Below are 20,722 nucleotides of genomic sequence, written 5' to 3'. Positions count from 1 at the left end.
CTACAGGCAAAGGAAACGCTAGGTCTCAACTAAATAGGGAATAGATGTACTTATCTCATGCAATTTCATGGTCTCCCCTAGTTTTATCCTCAGACCCTGTGGTTAAGAAGCCCAGATCTAGACCTGGGTTGTTGGCTTTCTAAACCAGGAGCACCTTAGGGGGGAAGGTTTGGACCACTGTTCTCTGTCTCCTGCTCTGCACCTCTCACAGTCTCCAGCACATGAAAGGAGATCAGCAGTATTGCTTTAAAGGACAGAGGCATAAGAGCAAACCCCTATTCCGTGGACACTGCATGTTTGCTGGAGGGACCCTGGATGGGCAGTGTGGGAAACAGAGCCCTTAGGTCATAACAAAGAGCATCGTCTGGAGTTCATTCTGGTTTCTTTTCGTCCGAAGGAAATACCTTGGAGCAAATGATGGTGAAGAGGCTGGTGAGCTGCCAGGACAGCAGTCATCTCATCATGGTCGGAAGGATGGATATACTCATAAATGCTGTTGCCCGTGAGCTCCACCTGCCATGGAAAGGAAAGGGGGAAGGGTCAGGAATCTTCTCTAGGACTTTGGGGAGGTGGGGAGGGAGGAGGTGAAGTTGTATCACAGGTGTGCACCCTCCAGGGGGAAGCAGGACCTTGTTCTCAGCTTACAACCCACGCCCTCCCCACCCCCGACCCCGACAGAAACGTTTGCCTTTTTTCAGTCAGCACTCAACTGTCTCCCAAAAGGGCCAGGAGAGTCCCAAGCAGGAGGAAGTAGAATGAAGGATGGAAAAGGTGCACCATGGATCGAGGGACCCTCCCAGTCTGGGCAGCATCCTTCACACGGGAGGTACCTTAAATCAGACTGAAGGGGCTTCCCTGGTGGTGCAGAGGTTAAGAAACTGTTTGCCAATGCGGGGGACACAGCTTCGATCCCTGGTCTGGGAATATCCCACATGCCTCAGAGCAACTAAGCCCATGACTACTGAGCGGGTGCTCTGGAGCCTGTTCTCCACAGGAAGAGAAGCTACTGCAGCAAGAAGCCTGCACATAGCAATGAAGACCCAGCACAGCCAGAAATAAATAAAATAAGTAAAATAAATAAATAAATCTTGGGAAAAAAAAAAAAGAAAAATCAGACCGGAGCCACGCACATCCTTGACCTGCTGCCCTCGGGAATAGGTAGCCAGGAGACGCCCAGAGCAGACAGCTCCTGACCTCAGGGGCTGAGAGGAGAAACCTGGGGGCTCCCTTTGATTAAGGACAACTCTCCCCAACAGGGTCCTTCCCCTGGGACCACCGCCAGGCCTCCTTCACATGGCCAGAAATGCGTCTGGTCCAGGATCACTGTGTTAACCCCATGGTTCCCACTTGTGGGTGCTGCTGGTTGGCTGAGTGACCTCTGGGAGGGGGTGGACCACTCCAGTGAGCCACGTGACCTGAGGGCTGCTCCCCTGATATTCACACACCACCTACTTCCAGACACACCCCAGGGAGGAGCCCACGCAGGCCTGGAGGCCATGTCCCTGCTGGATCAGACTCGGCTTTTTGCATTTAGGCATGGGCCTCCCCAGGAAAGTACCACAGTCACTGTCTTTCCACAGAGGTCCCTGTAGATGACTCACAGATCCTAACCTTGAGAACTTCTGGATTGTTCTCCCGAACACAAGTGTCACGATAGGGGATGACAGAGATCCTCAGGACCTGGGCCCGCTCTCCCATCGGAAGATGGGCCGTAATATAGAATGTTCCAAAAGCTACCACCTTTTGGAGCAGTGGTGGCGGATCCTCTTTCAGAGATTGACAGTGCAGGCCAGGTTAGCGAATCAACGCACCTGGTATCTATCGGTCAGGGCCCCTGGGGCGGTGGTGGTATTTCTACTACAGCCAGTGGGAGCCCCACAGCCCAGTGCGGGAAGACGCAGAGAGGTGAGGAACTAACTGCCTTTGGGTGGCACAGAACCTTAGGTGGGTCTGAGGAACCTTCTCGGCCCTGCCCCCAGGGGAGAGGGCGCCATCTGACAGCAAAGGCAGGCCTGTCCCAACCACCCCTTCGTGGCTGTTCTTAATCAGAGCAGAGACCTTCTGAAAAGGGGAGCCCCGACGGCGCCCCCTTGTGCAGCCCCAGCAAGTGGTTTAAAGGAGAGGTTCTCCCGGGAGCTACCGTTCCAAACCAGGGTCAAGGCCATCATCAAACTAGGGGGGCACCAGAGAGGGGAAGGGGTTCAACCGACTCTTCCCACCCACTTTCTCCAACGTGTTGAGATGTTTAAGAGTTGTCTTTTTATTCAGAACAAATTATGTTTCTGGTCCGCTAAGTAATCTTGGTCCCTAAAAAAATGGTTTTCTCAGTTCTACTTTCTGTATTATTCGTGGAATGTTTTCCCCAACATTATAAAGACCAATAGAGAGAATCTGCTAACAGAAAGCCTCCCTCTCTACCTCCCCAACCTGGCACTTTCCTGATGACCCAAATGGATATTTGCCTATGTAGAAAGTTACTCTGTCAGGGCCTTCCCTGGTGGTCCAGCGGCTAAGGACCCCGAGCTCCCAGTGCAGGGGGCCTGGGTTCAATTTCCTGATGGGGAGCTAGATCCCACATGCTTCAACTAAAGATCCTGCATGCCGCAACTAAGACCCAACACAGCCACAGATATTAAAAAAAAAGACAAGAACCTACTCTGTGCCAAGTTTTATTTTTAAAAAGTTAGTACATGACTTCGTTAAAAATAAAAGAGTAAAAATGAAATATCCTTCTTTTAAGTCAGTCCTGTTAATCTTTTAAAAGTTTAAACAAACCAGCAACACTCAAGTCAGCTGTTTCCTGAGGGCAGCCCTAGAGATTCTGTCAGGTGGGGAGTAATGGAGGCTAATCAATAAGAAAGCTATTTTTTTCTTTAAAGGATTCACAATTCCAGTGGCCTATTTTTAAAAATGAAAAAATAAATAGCGTGTGTGTGTGTGTGTGTGTGTGTGTGTGTTAGCCTATCATTTCTCCCTTAACCCGGGTTTTTAGAGAAAAATGACAACTCTGGTTTGCTTGGAGTTTGCTTTTAGAAAAAGTAACTGATGTCTTTGTAGAGAAACATCTTCATACATTTGCAAAAGGACTTGCATCTGGGCTCACAGGGATTTGATTTGTGTTTTAATCCCCGAAGTAGCTTCATCTGTTCCCAAAGAGCCTGTTCTCATCGCATGCCTTTGGAGAATGAGAATAGTGCAGTCCATGAATGAAAAAGCTTGGTTTTCTGTACACTCAGGTTCGTGATAAACCTCTAAGGCTGTCTAGGAAGTAAAACAGTCTTCAAATCACGGAAATGTTTTTAAAGAACAAATTTGGGAATGATAAAACAGTGCTGACCTTGACTCAAAATTATGGTTGACATGGTGTTTCCTGTATTGAGATATCTATTCGTGCTTTTGAATGTTGAAAGAAATGTGACTACCTCACCAGAAAAAAAAAGAAAATTATGGTTGTCTCTATAAAACTCCCAGCTCTCATACATCAACCTTATTAAAACAGACCCTCAATGTGATATTTTAGTATTTGTAAAACCCAGCTAACTACAAAATGAATTGCTTTCCTTCTAAGAGCTTTTTTATGTTTTGCTGAATAGCTTTTCTTCCTGCCAAGAGAACTGCATATGATAAATACAGCTCTAAATGGATATATTCTGGGTCGGAGGGGAAACTCACCTAGTACTCTGGAAATACACATTGCTCTGCTTTGGGTGTTTTGCTGACTATGGTAAATTAAGCATTTTAAAATAAAATGGTTTGGGTTTCAGAGTTCAAGTTATGTCAACAAACATTAAACGCTGTTCTTTCTCTTTATTTCAAAAGTGAAAGGATTAAGTCTTATGGCTCCAAACAACACCATGGTTATTTTTACAGTTGTGCTTCCGGCCACACTCTCAAATATTACATTTTCCTTTGTGTAGCTTGTGAACGGCTATTTCATACGTATTTATATTATGTGAGAATGCATGTTAGTTACCTAGATGTTACATACCATATGCAACTTTGGTAAGGAAACTTAAACCGCAAGGATACTTTAAAATGTTTGAAGAAATACACAGCAGGTATGCAAGGCTTTTTTCCTGCTTCAAATGTAAGTTAATTAATCAAAAAACCGTGAAACTAAATCATTTAATAAACTTGGCAGATAAGGAGTGCTTCCTCAACTCTACCTCTTCCAAGCAGATGTAAGTTTGTCTTCACGAATTACTTTGGATTATGAGTGTGGCATATACCAAATAGAATTTCAAGTCGAAGCCTGACTTTTTCCCCCCAACACTTGAATTATGGGCTGAGGAGATAATTTGAATTTGGGGGTCCTCTCTGTCATTTTTTTGGTACCAAAGTCTGAAAGCAAGGATGGCCACATTTACTAATTCAAAAGCAAAAATAAATGAATAAACTCTGCCAAATGAAGTAGACTTACTCCAATATGTGCTTTTAAAAAAGTTTAATAAAGGGCTTTGAACTGGGATGGGTTTATTAACACATAAAGAATCATTTTTATACTCTCAGATAATTCAGTTATTTAGATAGTGTAGATTAAAAAAAACAAAACACTTTGCTACGAATTATCACACAATTATGGCAAACCTAGGAGTTTATATTTCCTAGGAGCTGCTAACATAGATTTTAACCCCCAAATTAAGGTGAAAGAGTCATTACTTAAAGAAAAATTATTATTGAGAGTAACTGAAACTTCTGGGAACACAGAGGGCATAGTGTAAATATAAGCTATTATCACCCTTATTCATCAGAAAACCTTTTTAAAAGGTTACTCTTGACTAGTGGGTAAAATTTTATCAACACTTTTATCTCTGGTGATTTAAAAAATCTTGAGGCCTATTTTAAGTTTTCATGTTTGATATATTTGTCTGAGTTGTTACCACTAATAAAAATAATCCAAAAGGTGCAAACATTTTTTTAAAGAGAAGTTGGGTGTTTGACATTATTTTCAATACCTTATTTTACTATTTAAGAAGACATAAAAAAATACACTTTGTGATTCGGCCTAGGTTTCCTTCTGCAGAGTTAATCGTGAACGGGAGGTAGATTTGAGGGGAAAGTTTGTTGTTGCTTATTTAAACAGTTCACCATGAAACACTCCCCAGACGTCGCCGGGAAAGTGTTTTTGTAGCTGGAGGCTGACACTGGGATAGTCCCGCCAGGAGATCAGAAAAAAATCAGCCAGGCTCAGAGACGCTCAGTTTGACTTACTTGAAATGGACACTTCTCTGGGCAACATACAGACAAAAGGCATCTCTACAGCTTTCTTGGAAAACGGTAGCGTGTAACTCCCTCCCCTTTCAAAATTATGATATACAAACTTTTATGTCTGCGTTATGACTGAGAGGAAATATAGTTTAAATTGTGATTCTGATTAGATTTCCATTTGTGGCGTTTATCATGAACACGAGCTGTATATGTTACCTAGCCAGTATTTTGGTCATTTTTAATTATCGTGTTCAAAAACAATCATTTTTATTTCCCATATGAAAAGAGAAAAATGACAGAAGGATATAGGATGCCAGACAGAACAGCCTGATGGGATGAACTGGAATGCCCTGGTATGTACACTGGTAGAGCCTTTTGATGTGTCAGGACATTTCCCATGACTAAGTATCCCTAATATGTGCCCACCAAAGGATGCTAATTGAAGTGCAGTTCTAGCTGTGATACTGCTTGGCTTTGTGTAGCTCCCTATAGTTTATAAATCACACAAGATGGGCCTTTGGTATGATTTTCACCGTGATTCTAAAGAAGCGGTACAGTAGGCGTTGCTTTCTTATTTAAATTATGGTTCAGAGAGATTAACTGCCAACCCTTATCAGACAATGAAAACCATACAACTAAATGCATATCCTTTTTTGCTTTGGCTGCTAGGGAGCTCAGATCTGAATTTAATGTTCAGTTAAAGTGATTCTAACCAGTTTAAAGTATATTTGGCCAATCATTTTAAAAGTATGTGAAATGGGTGGGGGTGGGAAGGAGGTTCAAGGGGGAGGTGACGTGTACACTTATGGCTGATTCACGTTATATGGCAAAAATCAGCACAACACTGTAAAGCAATTATTCTCCAATTAAAAATAAATTTTTAAAAAGTATGCGAAACGTTTTGTCTTGTTTGTGACATTATTATAAGGCTAATCAAAAGTTATTGTAAGTTACATTTAAAAAGTTAAGAAATCTGAAAAAAAAAAAAGAAATCTGATCAAGGGCACTCAGCCACAGATCAAGTCAGGAGTAGAAACCAGGCTGGGTCCAACTAAAGGGTCTTAAATAATTCTAACCATTCAGAGATTAATAAGGTGAAAATTCAGAGAATAACAACCCTAGAAAAGATAAAAAGAGAAAACTTCATATTTCCGATAGTGTTTCCCATTCTACCAGTACACTAATCCCATGAGTCACATAGGTCAAAGAGTCAAAAACCTTATTAAATCTTATCTGGGAGGCCTGGTATCATAAAAGAAGAGAAGAGGAAGAGAACAGAAAATACTGGACAATTTTAATATGTGATTCATTTTAGAAGACTCTGCAGAAGAAATATACAGGCACAGAAACCCCCTTGGACCTGGCTAAGGATGTACATCCACTGGGAAAGAAGGCTGTAAACAAATGGAAAGTTTAAGAAACATCTTGGCAGAAGAAAAAAAAAGAATATACCAGATGCAGGTTTCCAAATTGGTAATTCTGTTTTTCAATGAGAAAACTCAAGCCACTTTAATTGGCATGTTTTACTTTGGCTTAACTACAGGAGGAGAGTGGTGCAACACAGATTATTCATCTGCCTCCTGGGAGCCTATTTCCTGTATCTAATTAATTCTGGTGTGTCTTCAGTTGTAATGAAAAAAAGCACTCCGATCACTCACAATGTAAAGAAATATTTAGCCCCTACATGTATTAAACAGTGTGACTCTTAGAACCATGATCCAGGCTTGTTAAATCAGAAATGTAAATGGGCAACCATCAGTAGACTCCCCCGTAATCCAGACTGGCCACAGCCCAGAAAGCAGCCAAATCCTCCACCAAACCCTTGGCTTGACGGGGATAGATAAAACCGAGTGCCCCTCTCTCCTCTAGGGAATGACCTCCTTTTTAGAAGATGGCTCCAGGAAAATCGGTAATATTCAAATGTTCTAAAGAAACCAGGACCTTGCTGTGCAAAAAAACAGTAGTAAACTGAGTTTTATGAGTTTCTATCACAAGCATATAAAATGCTTTACTGAAACGACCACTGAACTGGAAAAACTCAGGAAAAATTACCCTGAATTCCATGTGAACACTCATAAATCTACCCCCCTTTTCTCTCTCCCCAAAGCACATTCTGCATAAAATCCACGTTCTACATCAGCTTGCCTCTTTCTTTCATAGCAACTCACAATACCACATGTAGACCATCAAGCGTGCCCTGAAAAATCTCCCTTTGTGAAGTTCTTGTTAGTGGCAGGGAGCTTTACAGTATAAGCAGAATCCAGGCGAACAGACAAAGCTGACTGTTGCAAAGATATTACTAGGCATTAGCCCCAAAGGAAAAAGAAAGTGGAAAAGTGAAATGTAACACGGAGAAGAAAAACCTAGCCTGTCGGCGGGAAAAAAAAGAACGATTTTGCAATTTTGGATTAGGTTCATACACAAAAGCAGAATCTTGGACAGACTCATTTTCAAGGCTGTCAAGATCCGCCAACGCTTAATTTATTATTTTAATTGTACATAAAATTAGATGATACCCACCTGGGACAAGCCTAAATGTACAGAAGCTGTTTCCGAAATATACATGATTTTGCCATCAGATGCTACCACAAAAACAAATCCATCCAAAGTCTGTAAAAGAAAAAGCATCAGGGTAAGAGACGATAGGTTAGAGTTAAAGCTGGTCATCATACGGTCACTGGGATGGAGCAATGTATAAAATATTATAATCAACGTATACGGTTAAACGTAAAAGAGGAGCCCTGGAGCCGTGAGACAGACGTTAGGTTTCGTTCCCCAGCCAGGCTCTCAAATACTTTTAAAGGACTTTAAAAACAGCCTTACATCTACATCACAAAAATCATGCAAAACATTTGAGAATTCCTATCAAGCTCAGTTTAAACGTAGTAGCTTTATTGTTGGGGTTATTTTAGCACTTAGCACAAATCCGGAGTTCTATGGTACTTAGGGGAAAATCTACCACTGTATAGACCATTTTATGTCATAATTGGCAGCCGTTTAAACCACTAGAACATATGCTTTATTTGCCACAATTTTCTAGTTATCCCTAAGTACCATTTGAATAATAAATTCTGAACCCTCCCACTCCCCAGAAAATAAAAGAAAATACCCAGTTATTTTTAACAGACTATGTCTACAGAATTAATTATTTAGAATTTGCAAGAGATCAAACGACCTTTGCAAAATTCAGGGAGAAGAAGGATCAATTTCTGAACAATTAAAACCACCCAAAGGATATTCTGATTTTTGCCAAAGCTGGCTAGCCCTCAAAAAAATAAAGTAAAATTATAAGATGTAATTAAGTCAAATGAAAGGTAATGATTGCATTTATGTGTGGCTAGGATAAAGGGACTAAATTATTTTTGAAAAAGGAAACTGCATTTTATTTACCCATTCATATTTTAGATCCAGAACCAAAGAAAAGCAATAAAGTTGGTGAAAGACCCATACAACCCACAACGTCGCCCCCATAAAAAATATTCCAAATTAATTTCTGGCCACAAATTCTATTTTTACAGCATGTAATTGAAACCAGATTACCTTTGGTTTTTCTAAATCCGCCCCCTCTTTGGAGGGGGGGTTGCCTAAAAAAGAATATAGAAGTGAAACTTGAAAGATATCCTTACATTCGGCTGTCTCAAATACAGTTTTGCTGCAAAAACTTCTTTGCCAACTGAACTATCATTAACTTTCCTTGTGCTGAGGTTGAAATCAACACCTTGATCAAGAGCCCGACTTTCATGTTTCTAAATCAGCTACGAAATATTTCACCAACTAAACTCTTTTTCAAAGATATGAACTAGCAATTTCTAAAGTTATCACCATGTTCGCCCATTTTGCATGCTTAACTCCAAAAATCACGAAATGAAATAATAGCGGCTGTATGAGGAAAAGAAAAAAAGTTGTATCATAATTAAATTCTGAACGTTGCCAGTAGTAGCTTAAAAAATAATACTCTTAATGGAAAATGTTGGTTCTGCCTTCAGAGCTGCAAATGACCTAATGCGTTTGCATGTATATTAACTGCAAAGCCGCCCATCCACAGACACACTTCGGAATTAAATAAATGTACAGTGGAGAAACTTGGCTTTGACTTTGCCGCCAGGTTTTCAGTGGCGCTCCTTGGCACTTAGTTGTCCCTGATATTAGTGTCCCTTGTAATATGAAGGAGCATCAAGCACGCAAAATACCGCGCGCGGCGCTGGACGTGAGCGTGGAGGCAGCGCGCAGAGGAAAGGGCTCCAACAGCGCCATTCCCGGGCGGGCTCGCGCACCGCTGGCTCTATGTTGGAAACGCCTCGGGTTTCAAACATATCCCGGGAGCTTCTCTTCCCCAGCGCGTGCGTTTAAAAAAAAAAAAAATCACACTAGGGCATCTGGGGGCAAAAGAGTTTTGAACAGATCTGCTTTTTCGAAGCGCGGACCCAAGTCCCTGAGTTTCGAAGCCAACTTTTTTTTTTTTTTTTAAGAAAACACAAAATAGAAGGAGGAAATGCAAAATAGCTCTCGGTAGGCATTTTTCGGTGGCAGAGACAAATGACGGGAGGGGGGAATGAATCGGGTCGTTGATGAGGCTCTGTAAAGGGCATTTGAAAGACTCTGAGACACCAGGACTTGCTGTCCCCACCTAGCGCCAGCCCCGGACTTGGAAGTGGCCGGTCGTGCGCCTGGTCACTCTGCCCCGGCCCCAGACACCGCGGGGGGGAAACCCGAGGTCAGGGCGGTTTAACAGCCCCTGGCTGAATGGCTGCGGGCTGGGGGCGCTAAGCGGCGGACCACAGACCAAGTCAGGGCTTCCTCGGTAAGCCAGGGGCGCCGCACCATGTCCTGAGCTGCCCCCACTTAAGAGCTGGACCACTCGGGTGGAACAAGGCTCCGCCCGGTGTGGTGTGACCTCAGGCCTGCGGCTTAACCTTTCTGTGCCTCGACTGCTTCCTCTGAAAAAAATGCAGTTAAAAATAGAACACACTTCTAAGCCAAGAGATGATATAGTAGATTTAGAATAGAATCTGGGCCCGGCAGTGAACCGGTCCTCTGCCGTCAACTGCTGAGATTCAGTTATGGATGCTGTCTCGACTGCAACTTCTCCAGACACACACCCAAGCATCAAGCACTTCATTGCTCCCTCTCTCTGGCTTAGAGTGTCCTTGCGCCTTCCTTCTCTGGCTCCAGAGTCTGGCACGGTGTCAGGCACAGAGCAAGCGCTCCAAAACAGTGTACTGAGGAAAATCAGGTTGTAGAGGACTTCACCCTTCCCCTAGGTCTCAAGGGCTAGAGAGTCCTGGGGGCAGGAATTGAAAGGAGGCTAGGTGTGGGGTTCATGGGGGGGCCAACCCGAGGTTGCACTGGCTGTGCAGAACCCACATGGGGCCCTGGAGTCCTCCTCCCCAGAAGAGGAGTTATGGGGAGTCTATTGGCCCGAAGTCTGATCATTGTTGTCCTCTTCAGCCTGGGGGTTGGTCAATGGACCCTCCAGAGGCTCCCTGAGAAGGGAGCCCCCTCCAAGACTGGCGTGGCAGGTCGGAAGGGAGGCCCCATGGGGCGCAGGGCCTTGGGGGGCACAGTGCTTCACCTCCCCCTCCCCTTGCGTGGCGACCCCACTACCTGCAGCAAGTGCGATCCCAGCTCCTTGGCGACACCGTCCAGGGGCCCCGCGCGGCTGGGCTGTCCCCACGCGTCTCCTAAACCTGGACGGGAACCAAAGCAAACCGGTAAACGGCAGCACCCAGCCAGCGACCTCCGCCCCCAGGGCCCGCCCCCAGTCACCCCTTCCTTGGCCTTCGATCAAAAAGAAAAGAGGGCAGAGGAGAAATTCCCACAGAGGCCTCCAGGTCCAAGGCCACCTGGCCCGTAGGCAGCTCCTCTGGGTCGCCCGGAGGCTCACCGCTCTGAAATTGCCGTTTTATTTGACATGCCACAAGGTAATCTAATCTCCTTTGAAATCGGCCATCCTCCTATCCAAATGGGGATATGGATTCAACCAGTAAATATTACCTCCAAAGGTACCTCCTTTCTCCCTCCCCTGCGAAGCTGGCAGCTATGTATTTTCCCAAAGACAGAGCAGCCCACACTTAGAGCCCTGGCCATCTTAGAGGCGGCTTTTCTGGTTTTTTTAAAAAAATCTTTTTCAATCTCCTGGAATCCTCCCAACTCCCTGACTTTTCAGCAACCCCCTCACAGGCCCCAGAAGCACTGACCTTCTTCCAATCCAGGAGCCCCAACCTGGAAAGGGGTTCCTGGGGGCTTCCCCAAGGTGAACTCCTAACTCCCCAACAGCTGGGGGCGGGGCAGGGGATGGCCTGAGGGCCGGGAGGGCTGTGTATATACTAGACAAACCTGGGAAGTGTTTGTTGTCACACAATCGGGGTCTTGCAGCCCCTCCGCTTCTTAACTGTCCCCCAAAGCTTCCGGTGGCTCCCCACAACCTCTGGGAAGGCCACTGGAGTTGCAGAAAGTGCACCAGGGGAAAGGCAGCCCTGCTCAGCAGAATACCCTTCTCGAGTGCCCTCGGCTCAGCCGCTGTGACCCCGGGGGCTTCCAGGCTTTCTCTGCAGGAAGCAGGAAAGCCCGGTGAGATTGCAGCGCTAAGTGCCAGCTCAGAGGGACCCCCAAGCCGCTCCCTGGAGTCCTTCCTGCCGGTGGCCTGGCCTGAAACCCTCCAGCGATCGCCGAGGCTGGTGCCGATGTGACGTGGCGAAGGCCGGTCACCGCTGTCCTAGGACCCCACTCCCTCCCACCTAAACTGCGACCTTACAAGATGAGCTGGGGTCTTGTCTCTGGGTCAGAGGGCGTCCCCTTCCTCCAGGGCAGACTGGCCCCCTGGCTGCAGCTCCCGGGAGTGTGGGCCCGACCCGGGCCAGAGCGAATCCGAGGACCACTCCCAGGACAGTCCCCCTGAGTGGTGCGCAGGCACTTGGGTCTCCCTGCTGTCCCTGCGGGGCACCAGGAGCACCGCAGCTTCTGGAACTTTCAATCCCAGCAGGCAGAAAACGCACCCCCCCCCCCCAGTGCCTGGGTGCTGCAGGGCCCAGAGCACCTCCAGGCCCAGGGTCCCCCAGAGACGCTGGAGACCCCTCTACCGGCCAATTCTACCAAGCAACTAAGAAAGGTATGGCCTTTATGTCTCCTTGGAGGTTTATCCTGATCTCCCCATAAGGAATTGGTTCATTTCCGCATAGCCCGATCTCCCAAATACCATCACCACTCCCACCCAACTCCCCAGACCCCACCTCAGAGTGGAATGGGGTGTCTCTTTAACCTCAGGAAACCCCCGTCGACCCCATCCCCAAGGATGACCACGGTGACCACAGTACAGGGCCATCGGTAGGGCCTTCCTCCCCAAGACCCGAGAGCCTGCTGGTGCTGGCATTTACTTCCTTTAACCAGAAATGGAAAGAACCAACATTTGAAGTCCTTGGGGGTTTAAATAAAAAAAAAAGTGTAATCAGGGTCCAGGAATTCTGATGTCCGCCAGTCGGCAAACGCAGCTGCTAAACTGTCCTTTAGCCCGCTCCTGGTCCTGTTCCCCGGTCTGGGCCAGGCCACCTCTGCCTGGCTCTCTGTGGACAGTGGGCACAGTCCCTGGCCCTCACTCCTCAGAATGCCTGGGTCTGAGAGACGTGGGGAAATCTGCACCTTTGGGAATGAGCCCCCCACACCAGACTCCCTGGGTCTCCCCAAAGCCTTCCAGCCTCACACACCAAAGTGCACTGGCTACACAGGCCAACTTTCTGTGTAATTCAAATAGCTGGATACATCAGCAGAGCCTGTCCTCTTATTATAACGTTTCCTACGATTTCTCGGTTTCTCCACGTCTTTGCTTTGCCAGGGGAGATTTGGACCTGGCATGACGGGGTGGGCGGTGGGAGGCTCTCCTCGAACTTCCCTGCCCCCAGGCCACCTCACAGGGTGATGGGGCTGCCAGCTCTTCCATTAGAAACCGCTGTGCACGAGGCCTTTTCCCTGGGCCCATAAAAATCTACTTTGGGCTGGATGCAGAGACTAAAGAAGGTAAGGTTTGTAACCAAAAAAAAAATCATCTCGTTACCATAAAGCCATATATACTCCTGAAAAAGTGAGGTGCTGGATATGTGGTCTTTATTTGGATCTGACAAAAAGCTTCGTTTGTTAGAAAAATGAGGGAAGAGTGTAAGAAAAGGCTGGGCTGAGCTCCTCCAGGTTTATGTCGTTGGCGGTCTGTCTTGCCTGATTCTGGGAAATCCCTGCAACCATACCAATGACTGGAGCAAATGGGGTTCCCAACCTGGCCTGTGGTTTCCAACCAGGGTTTGGGGTCCGAGTGCCCTACGTGTGTCGGCAGCGGGGGGCACTGTCTGATGCTGGGAATCTAGATGGCTAGGCCATTTTGGGGGGGGGGCGGTCAGCCACAAGGTCACAGGGAAAGGGAGACAGGTATCCCCTTTCTCCCCCTGCCTCCAAAGATCTGTGGGTGACCTTGTACCCACACTCAGCGGGCTATTTGGTTTCAACCCTGCCAAGCCCAGCCTGCCAGTGTTAGTCATTAGTCGCTCAGTCTTGTGTGACTCTTTGTGACCCCATGGACTGCAGCCCGCCAAGCTCCTCTGTCCATGGGATTTCCCAGGCAAGAATACTAAAGTGGGTTGCTATTTCCTTCTCCAGGGGATCTTCCCAATCCAAGGACTGAACCCTGGTCTCCTGCATTGCAGGCAGATTTTTTTTTTTTTTTTTACCATCTGAGCCACTTGGCAAGCCCGCCACAGAAGCTACCTAAATATGGTCTCTCCTCTCTGGGTGCTCAGGTAGTCAGTCAACATACAACTTTTGAAAAGGCACCAGCTGTGCCTGGGTGCAGGTCATAGGCCATAAACATCAGATCACATAAGTAAGTGGATTCCTTGCTGAGGCGGGAGACTGGAGGGGTTCCCTCGCAGAGGGATCGGGTCTCACCCTCTCAGATGAAGGGACACACACGTGGAGACCCAAAGGAGGCAGTTGGATCTGCTCCTCTGGATCCAGGAGCAGAACCCACTGTATTCAGTGACAAATAAATGGGTCCAGACTTGGATAAGAACTTCCTGACCGACGGTGATTCTCACAGTTCCCCCAGCGCAACCTTGGGTACCGAAAATGGGGGTAATTCAGTTCTTTCCCAGCCTTGGAATGGTTCATTGTCACTGGGCTCCCTGAAAATCCAGGCCCTAGAACTCTCTTCCAAACCAACAGCTGCACAGCGGAGGAGAGTGGGTATTGAGGGGAGCGCTTGGTAGAGAGGTCCCAGAGCCTGGCTCTGGGTCGGGGTAGGGGAAGGGGGGCTTCCAGCCTGTCCTACTTGGCCAAGAGTCAGCGTTGTACCTCGTTCAGACCACAGACAACTGGAAGCGACCAGCGACCTTGAACCTTGTCTGATGTCTACCCTTGAAGGATGGGGGGGGTGGTAAGGCCTCATGGCCAGCGCATGCCCCGCCAGGCTTCTGAGTGCGCACCCCGGAGCCCCCCAGCCGTTCTAGAGCACTGGTCAACCCCTCAGAGGTGAATCTGAGCGCCCCCAACCACCTGGGCCCTGCATCTCTGGTGTTCCCATCACCCGCCGGAGTCTCCTGCTCTGTGAGCGTCCTCTCCCAGACCTCGAGCACATCCTGGCAAACTTCCAAGTAGAGATCGAGAGAGAGGGTTGTAAAAACCCACTTTCTTCTAAAAAAATATGTCTACTTAAAAAAAAAAAAAAAAAAAAAAAAACACCCTACACTATTTCGGGCTGCAGTAGAGAAAGGCCTTGGATCTGTGACCCCAGGTCAGTTTAGGGCGTGTTTCTCCTTACCAAAGCCTCTAAATCAAAGCGTTTCCATCCCCAGCAACTGTTTCTAGGACGTCCCCCACCCCAACCCTCCCCTTGGCACTCAGGTGTGGCGGGGCTGGGTGGGCGGGAAAGGTTCTGCCTGAACCCAAACCCAGACAAATCCGGCCACTGGAATAACACAGGCCTCCAACCCCACTTAACTGTGCGTGTGACAAGCTCACTTCTCTGGAGTAAAAGGTTGTCACATGTGCTGTGGTCCCTGCCTCTCTCATGCGCTCACACCTGTCTGGGGTCTTGGGGGGCGGGTGGTGGGAGGAGGGTCTCTGTTCTCTCCCCATAACCAGCCTGTTTCCAGCTCCGCTCCTCAACTGGGGACGTGAAGCCAGTCTCTTCTGCAAGAGTTTCTGGACAAGTGTCCAGAAGGAGGCCACTCCCTGGGAACCCCGGCTCCAGGGAAGGGGGCCTAACCCTGGTGACTGGCCACCCCAAGCTCTCCCAGCTCCGACCCCAGCCTCCCCAGGCCCAGCACGGATCACCAAACAGCAGAATACATCCTGCCTAGCGTGGTCACACGCAGTGATGGCCCACCCGAGGTACTTCTGTGTTTCCAAAGCCACCCCCCTTCCCCTGAAGGGAAGGGCACAGTGATAACAGGCCAGGTAGACCCTGCTCCCTGGGAGCACCTGGCCTTCCCACCCACTAAGCTTTTGATTCTGAGTCCCTGCCAAAGCCGGCCTGGCTCCCTTGCCCTCTTGCCTGCCCATCTACCTCACCACTTCTCAGCTTGCAGTTAAAGGGGAAGAACTGGTGGGGACCCTGAAAACCACTCCTCTTCCAACTCCAGGCGGTGGGTCCCAGAAGTCTGCCCAGTAGGGCCGACAGCATTCAAGCCACATATGGCTGGGGCGGGGGAAGGCAGCAAGCTCACGGGAAGGATGCAGACTGGAGGAGGAACACCTCCACCTGCTTGGCCTGCCTCCTCACACCCCAGCATCCCAGGAACCTTGCGCAGCCATGGAGTTGCTGATGGGCCCATTTTACAGACAAGAAAACCAAGGCCCAGCAGGGCAGCCCGACAGCGTCGAGCCTTGGACCGGCTGTCTGGGCTGCCAGCACCGTCCAGCTTGCAGACTGGCCTCCCCTGGGAGTGTCTACCTGGTTCCAGTTGCCTCCCCCTGTCCCCATGCTGGGGTGTCTCCTCTTTCTCTCCTTCCACCCTGCGGTCTCAGGATGAACAGAACTGAGGCCCGGCGGCCTCTCCAGTACTGGCCTCCGTGCCCGCAGCGGGCACCACCTGCCTGGTCCTCGCCAGGTCAAAGGGGATCTGGGGAAAGCCCGTCCCGCTCTGGCCTCAATTTCCTCAAATGCAAAGCGTTAGTCTGAGGATCCCCGTGGTTCCTTCAGCCTGTGCTATTCATGTGCTAACTCCCTTAGTCCTAATGTGGTCTCTAGATTTTTCTTCACCTGGGGATCCCGCCTGCTCCCAGGCCACCCAACAGCGAGGGTGTTTCCGTATCTTTCCATTTGCCCTGAGACCTGGAGCAGATCCTGGAGCTCCCACCACGTCGCAGGACTGGGGTGGTCCTGAAACCTCACTAAAGCCTGCCTCGAGACCCCTCTCGGTTCCACCAGCCCCCATCACAACCCCGTACCACCTCCCAGCGGTCCCTCCGGAACACCTTAAATTGATTTCGGGTGCTACTTCCAAACTCCCCGCCCTTCTGAGCTACCGGAGAGGGGAACCAGTCATTTTGCACAGTTGAGGTCTTTCTAAACTCATCCTTTTCTCTGCCCTAGGCACCCCTCCAGTCCCAGACTCACTTGGGGTTGGGGTGGGGTGTAGTGTCGCCACCAGAGCAGCAGGGCCCAGTCTCTGAGCCCAGGGAGGAGTCCCCCAGGCTGCCGCCCACGAGGCAGGCCAGGACCCCAGCATCATCACTGCTGGACCGCTGGGGTAGACCTCCTCCTGCTCCCCATTTTGGATGAACTGGGACCCCCCATAGGTCCAGTACTATTTACCAAACTCTAGGACCAAACTGCAATCCCCGACCCCTCCTGGAGTTCCAATCTGGATGGTCCCCCCCCACCCCCGCCCCGACACCTCCAGGAGATGCACAGATCACTAGGAACAAAACACCAGGGCCTGTGCTCAGGGGCCAGACCGCAGCCCACCCATCCCTGCAGCCAGCTCTACGCTCCGTCGTCTCAGTCCTGTCCGACTCTTCTGTGATCCCACGGACTGCAGCCCGCCAGGCTCCTCTGTCCATAGGATTTTCCCTGGCAAGAATGCTGGAGTGGGTTGCCATGCCCTCCTCCAGGGGATCTTCCCAACCTGAGGGATCAAACTCCAGTCTCCTGCATTGGCAGGCGGGTTCTTTATCTCGTTCAGCCTCAGGGCCAAGACATTCTGGGCCCCAAGGCATGGAGACTTGCTTGCCAGAGCTGAAACCTGCAGCCTTAGTTGAAGTACTTGCAGCAGCAGTCCACCCACCAGTTCCCAATTTGTAACCTGCTTTCCTGGAAATCGCCAAACAATGAATGGCCTGCAAGTTAGCCCCTTTCTCCGAACCTCTAACTCAGTTCTGACTTGCTTGAAAATCATTTAACCTTGGGACGGGAGAGGAGGCTTCCGTCCTGTCTGGACTCCGCACCTGCTTTGTAGCGTGCGGATTACTGACCGGCTCACTATGGCAAACCAGTTGCCATCCCTCCTCCCTGGGTTGGAAGGAGACTCGGCTTTTACAAAACCTAATTCTCCTCTAACTTTCACTGAAACTTCAGCAGGCGAGGAATCATCTCTACTTCGGTGGAAGATGGACAAGATGAGTGATCACTACCCGCCGGCCACTGAAGCTCCCAAAGGGAGGAGTCGAGTTGAGTTGGGGGCCTCTGGGTGGGGGGGTTGGTGGGAAAGGAAAAGAACTTTCCCTTCTAAGAGCTTGGGGTTCTGGCGGTCAGGTCTCACGGGCTCCTGATCCTGGCAGAAACGCGCCAGTCGGCTGCACGGCGCAGCTGGAAGGCACAGGGCGCCCGCCGGCGGGGACAGGCCACCGCTTCCAGTCCTCTGGGCTCTGCGTCCTGTGTGGTGCTGGGCTCCAAGCCGCCTGCTGCGGAGCCGGAGGACAGGCCCTCCGCACTCCACGCAGGAGGCGGTGTGAAAGGCAGCTTAAGACCCAGAGACGATGCCAAACAGCAGGCTCAGGGGCACCCACCATACAAAGGTCGGGTTTACCGACTTCAGGTCGATCACCTGGCCTGGAACCGCCTTAACAGAGGTGCTCTTTGCTGGAGGGACACCTGTCGCGACGCTGCCTCGATCCTTTCCTGTGCCCTGTGGCCGAAGGCATCTCCCTAGTCCTGGCGGAGCTCTTGGGACACCGAGGCCTGCAGGTCTCTGTGGGGGTTGTGCCCCTCAGACTCCAGAGCAGAGTCTCAGACAAGGGTCCTAATCCCTTCTGCCAGGCCGCAGCCCCTGTGGCTGGGCACAGAGACGCCAGAAAGGCATCGGTTCAGATTTACAGGGACGCCAAAAGGGCCGCTGCGGTGATCAGGCCTCTTCCAGCCCAGAGGTGCCCGCGACGCACCCACAGGCCGGTTGGGGCAGGGAGTGCCCTGCCCAGTGGACCACCATGTCTGATCACGGAGGGCCTGCCAGGACTGGAGGGTCCTGGTGACCCTTGACCACCAGGGCACCTGCCCCTCCTGGGCTTGTTAATTCCAATCTAGAAAAGAAGACTGCTCAGGCCCGCCTGCCACTTCCAAACGAACCACCTCCCTCTGTCTCTCCTGCCTCATCTGGGCTCACCTCCTTGAGCGGGGTCTCTCCCACCCTGACCTCTGGAATCCCAGCACCGAGAAAGCTCAGCAGAGAACAGACAACCGGGGAGGCCCGAGTCTGAGCCCCAGGCTCCCCAGGTGCTCTGCTGGGAGCTCGGCCTGCAGGGCCTCCCGATATGTACTCCAGTCTCTCCCAGCTGCGACCAGCAAACACCCTTCAGTTCCCGCCGGGGTACACTGCCCTTCCCCCTTCACGCAAAGAGAAGTAAAAAAGAAAAAATAAAAGAGGAGTTAAAGAAACGAAGAAGGGAAAGAGGAAAGGAAAGAAGGCCAGGCTGGACTCGCACACTCATGCAGCGATTCCTGGTTCGTCCCTCTCCAGTCCTGGGCCAGAGGATGGTCTGGTAGTCTGCGCACCAGGCCCCTGGCCCCTCAACTCCAGGAGGAGCCGAAGTTCCCCTCGGCGACCTCCGCCAGATGTTCCGGCAGCGGCCCGGGAAACTAAAGCCGCCCCTCCGGGAGAGCTCCGGCTCCGGTTTGGGCCTCCTAGAGCTCCCGGCCGCCCACCTGCGGGCCTCTCACCTTCGGGAAAGACGGCGCGCATCTTCAGGTAGCTCGTGGTGAGTCGGATGATGGACGCCTTGTCCAACTGCGAGGTGATGGCCGATGGTAGCGGGAGCAGCTTGGCCAGCTCGTAAAACTCGCCATTTTCCTTCTCCCTCCTGGTCTTGGCCGCATTCTTGGACTTCTCCTTCATCGCGCCTCGGCTCCGGGCATATTAGACCCGGCGGTGCTCCAGGCCCGCGGAGCCGCGCTCCGGCTGCAGCGGCGGCTATGGGGAAGGGGGCGCGGGATACCTGGCAGTGGGGGTCGGGGGCGCCGGCCGCGCCAGCAGGTGCGTGGGGCCGACCCGGGGGACACCGGGGCGCCTCTCTGCAGCCGCGCGGGCCGGGAGGTCGGCGCAACCCGGCGGCGCCGCCCCGCGCTCCGCCCGCCGCCGCCGCCGCCCCGGGGCGCAGCCTCCTCCGGGCCGAACTGTCCCGCGGCGAACCGGAGCCCCGGCTCCCGCTCGCTTCGGCCGCACTCTGCCTTCCTTCCCTCTCGTTTCCCTGGGCCGCGCGGGCTTTCCTTCCAGGGCTGGAGAGTGGCCGGCGAGGAAGCGGCGGTGCTGTGCTTTTAGTCCTTGACAGAGTGTTTGTACCCGCTGCCGCGAGGCCCCTCCGGACTGGAGGGCGGCACGGGCGGCGGCGGCCGAGGAGCCATGGGGCGGAGGGGGAGCGGAGGCGGCTGGGCCCGGCCCGGGAGCGCTCGCTTGCCCTCCCTGGCGGTACCCTGTGCCCGCAGCTGCGGCGCCCGGAGCCCGCGATCTGCCGCCAGGCGCAGAAGTTCCGCGGTCCACGTGCGGCCGAGACGCGTTTGTTTATGGCGGACCCGCCTTCGGGCGGAGCGCTCGGGCGCCGCGGCCCGGGGAAGTGGGGAGGGGGGGCGGAAAGAGGGGGGGAGGAGGGACCGCGGCGGGGGCGGGGGCGGGCAACCTCGCCTCCAGACCCCGCCGCGGCCCCGGAGTCACAGGCGCGCCTCCGCCTCCAGGGACTCTCCCGGGAGAGACCCGGGCGCTCCGGGCCTCGAGGAAGTGGCGGTGAGTGCCCGGGGCGCGCGGCGGGGACGGGCTCGGGCGAGCGGGTCGCGGGACCTGGACACCGGGGCGGGGGATGGGGGGGGCGCTGGAGGACGAAGGAGGGGGAAAGGGGTGCCGGGACCTTCTCGGTGGCTCCCGGGTAACTACAGGGAGGCGCGACCCGAGTGCCCCGCGGTGGAGGATGAGTCCCCGAGGCCGTGCGGGGCCCCCGCTTCTCCCCAGTTCGCAGGGAGAGCCGAAAGTGTGGCGGGGAGGCCAGAGGGGGAAGAAAAGCGCCTCCCCCCAGTGCCCCCCATCTCAGGAAACGGCGCGAATGAGGC

The 20,722-nt window shown here is 51.4% G+C and overlaps 1 protein-coding gene across 1 annotated transcript in view; it reads right to left on the bottom strand.

Moving 5' to 3' along the window:
* Positions 1-19,671, bottom strand: part of SIM2 (SIM bHLH transcription factor 2) — a 51,575-nt gene extending 31,904 nt beyond the window's left edge. Inside the window, exons 1-4 of the mRNA XM_027548775.1 lie at positions 19,346-19,671; positions 10,813-10,895; positions 7,729-7,818; positions 405-513 (exon numbers count right to left, since the gene is read on the bottom strand). Coding sequence (XP_027404576.1) covers positions 405-513; positions 7,729-7,818; positions 10,813-10,895; positions 19,346-19,520 — 457 coding nt within the window. The 5' untranslated portion in view covers positions 19,521-19,671. The remainder of the gene's footprint in view (positions 1-404; positions 514-7,728; positions 7,819-10,812; positions 10,896-19,345) is intronic.
* Between the last annotated feature and the right edge of the window lie 1,051 nt (positions 19,672-20,722).

The sequence above is a fragment of the Bos indicus x Bos taurus genome, chromosome 1 (genome assembly GCF_003369695.1).
Source record: "Bos indicus x Bos taurus breed Angus x Brahman F1 hybrid chromosome 1, Bos_hybrid_MaternalHap_v2.0, whole genome shotgun sequence".
Lineage (NCBI taxonomy): Eukaryota > Metazoa > Chordata > Mammalia > Artiodactyla > Bovidae > Bos > Bos indicus x Bos taurus.
Note: the sequence above shows the minus strand (reverse complement) of the source record. Positions and strands in the feature narration are given on the sequence as shown.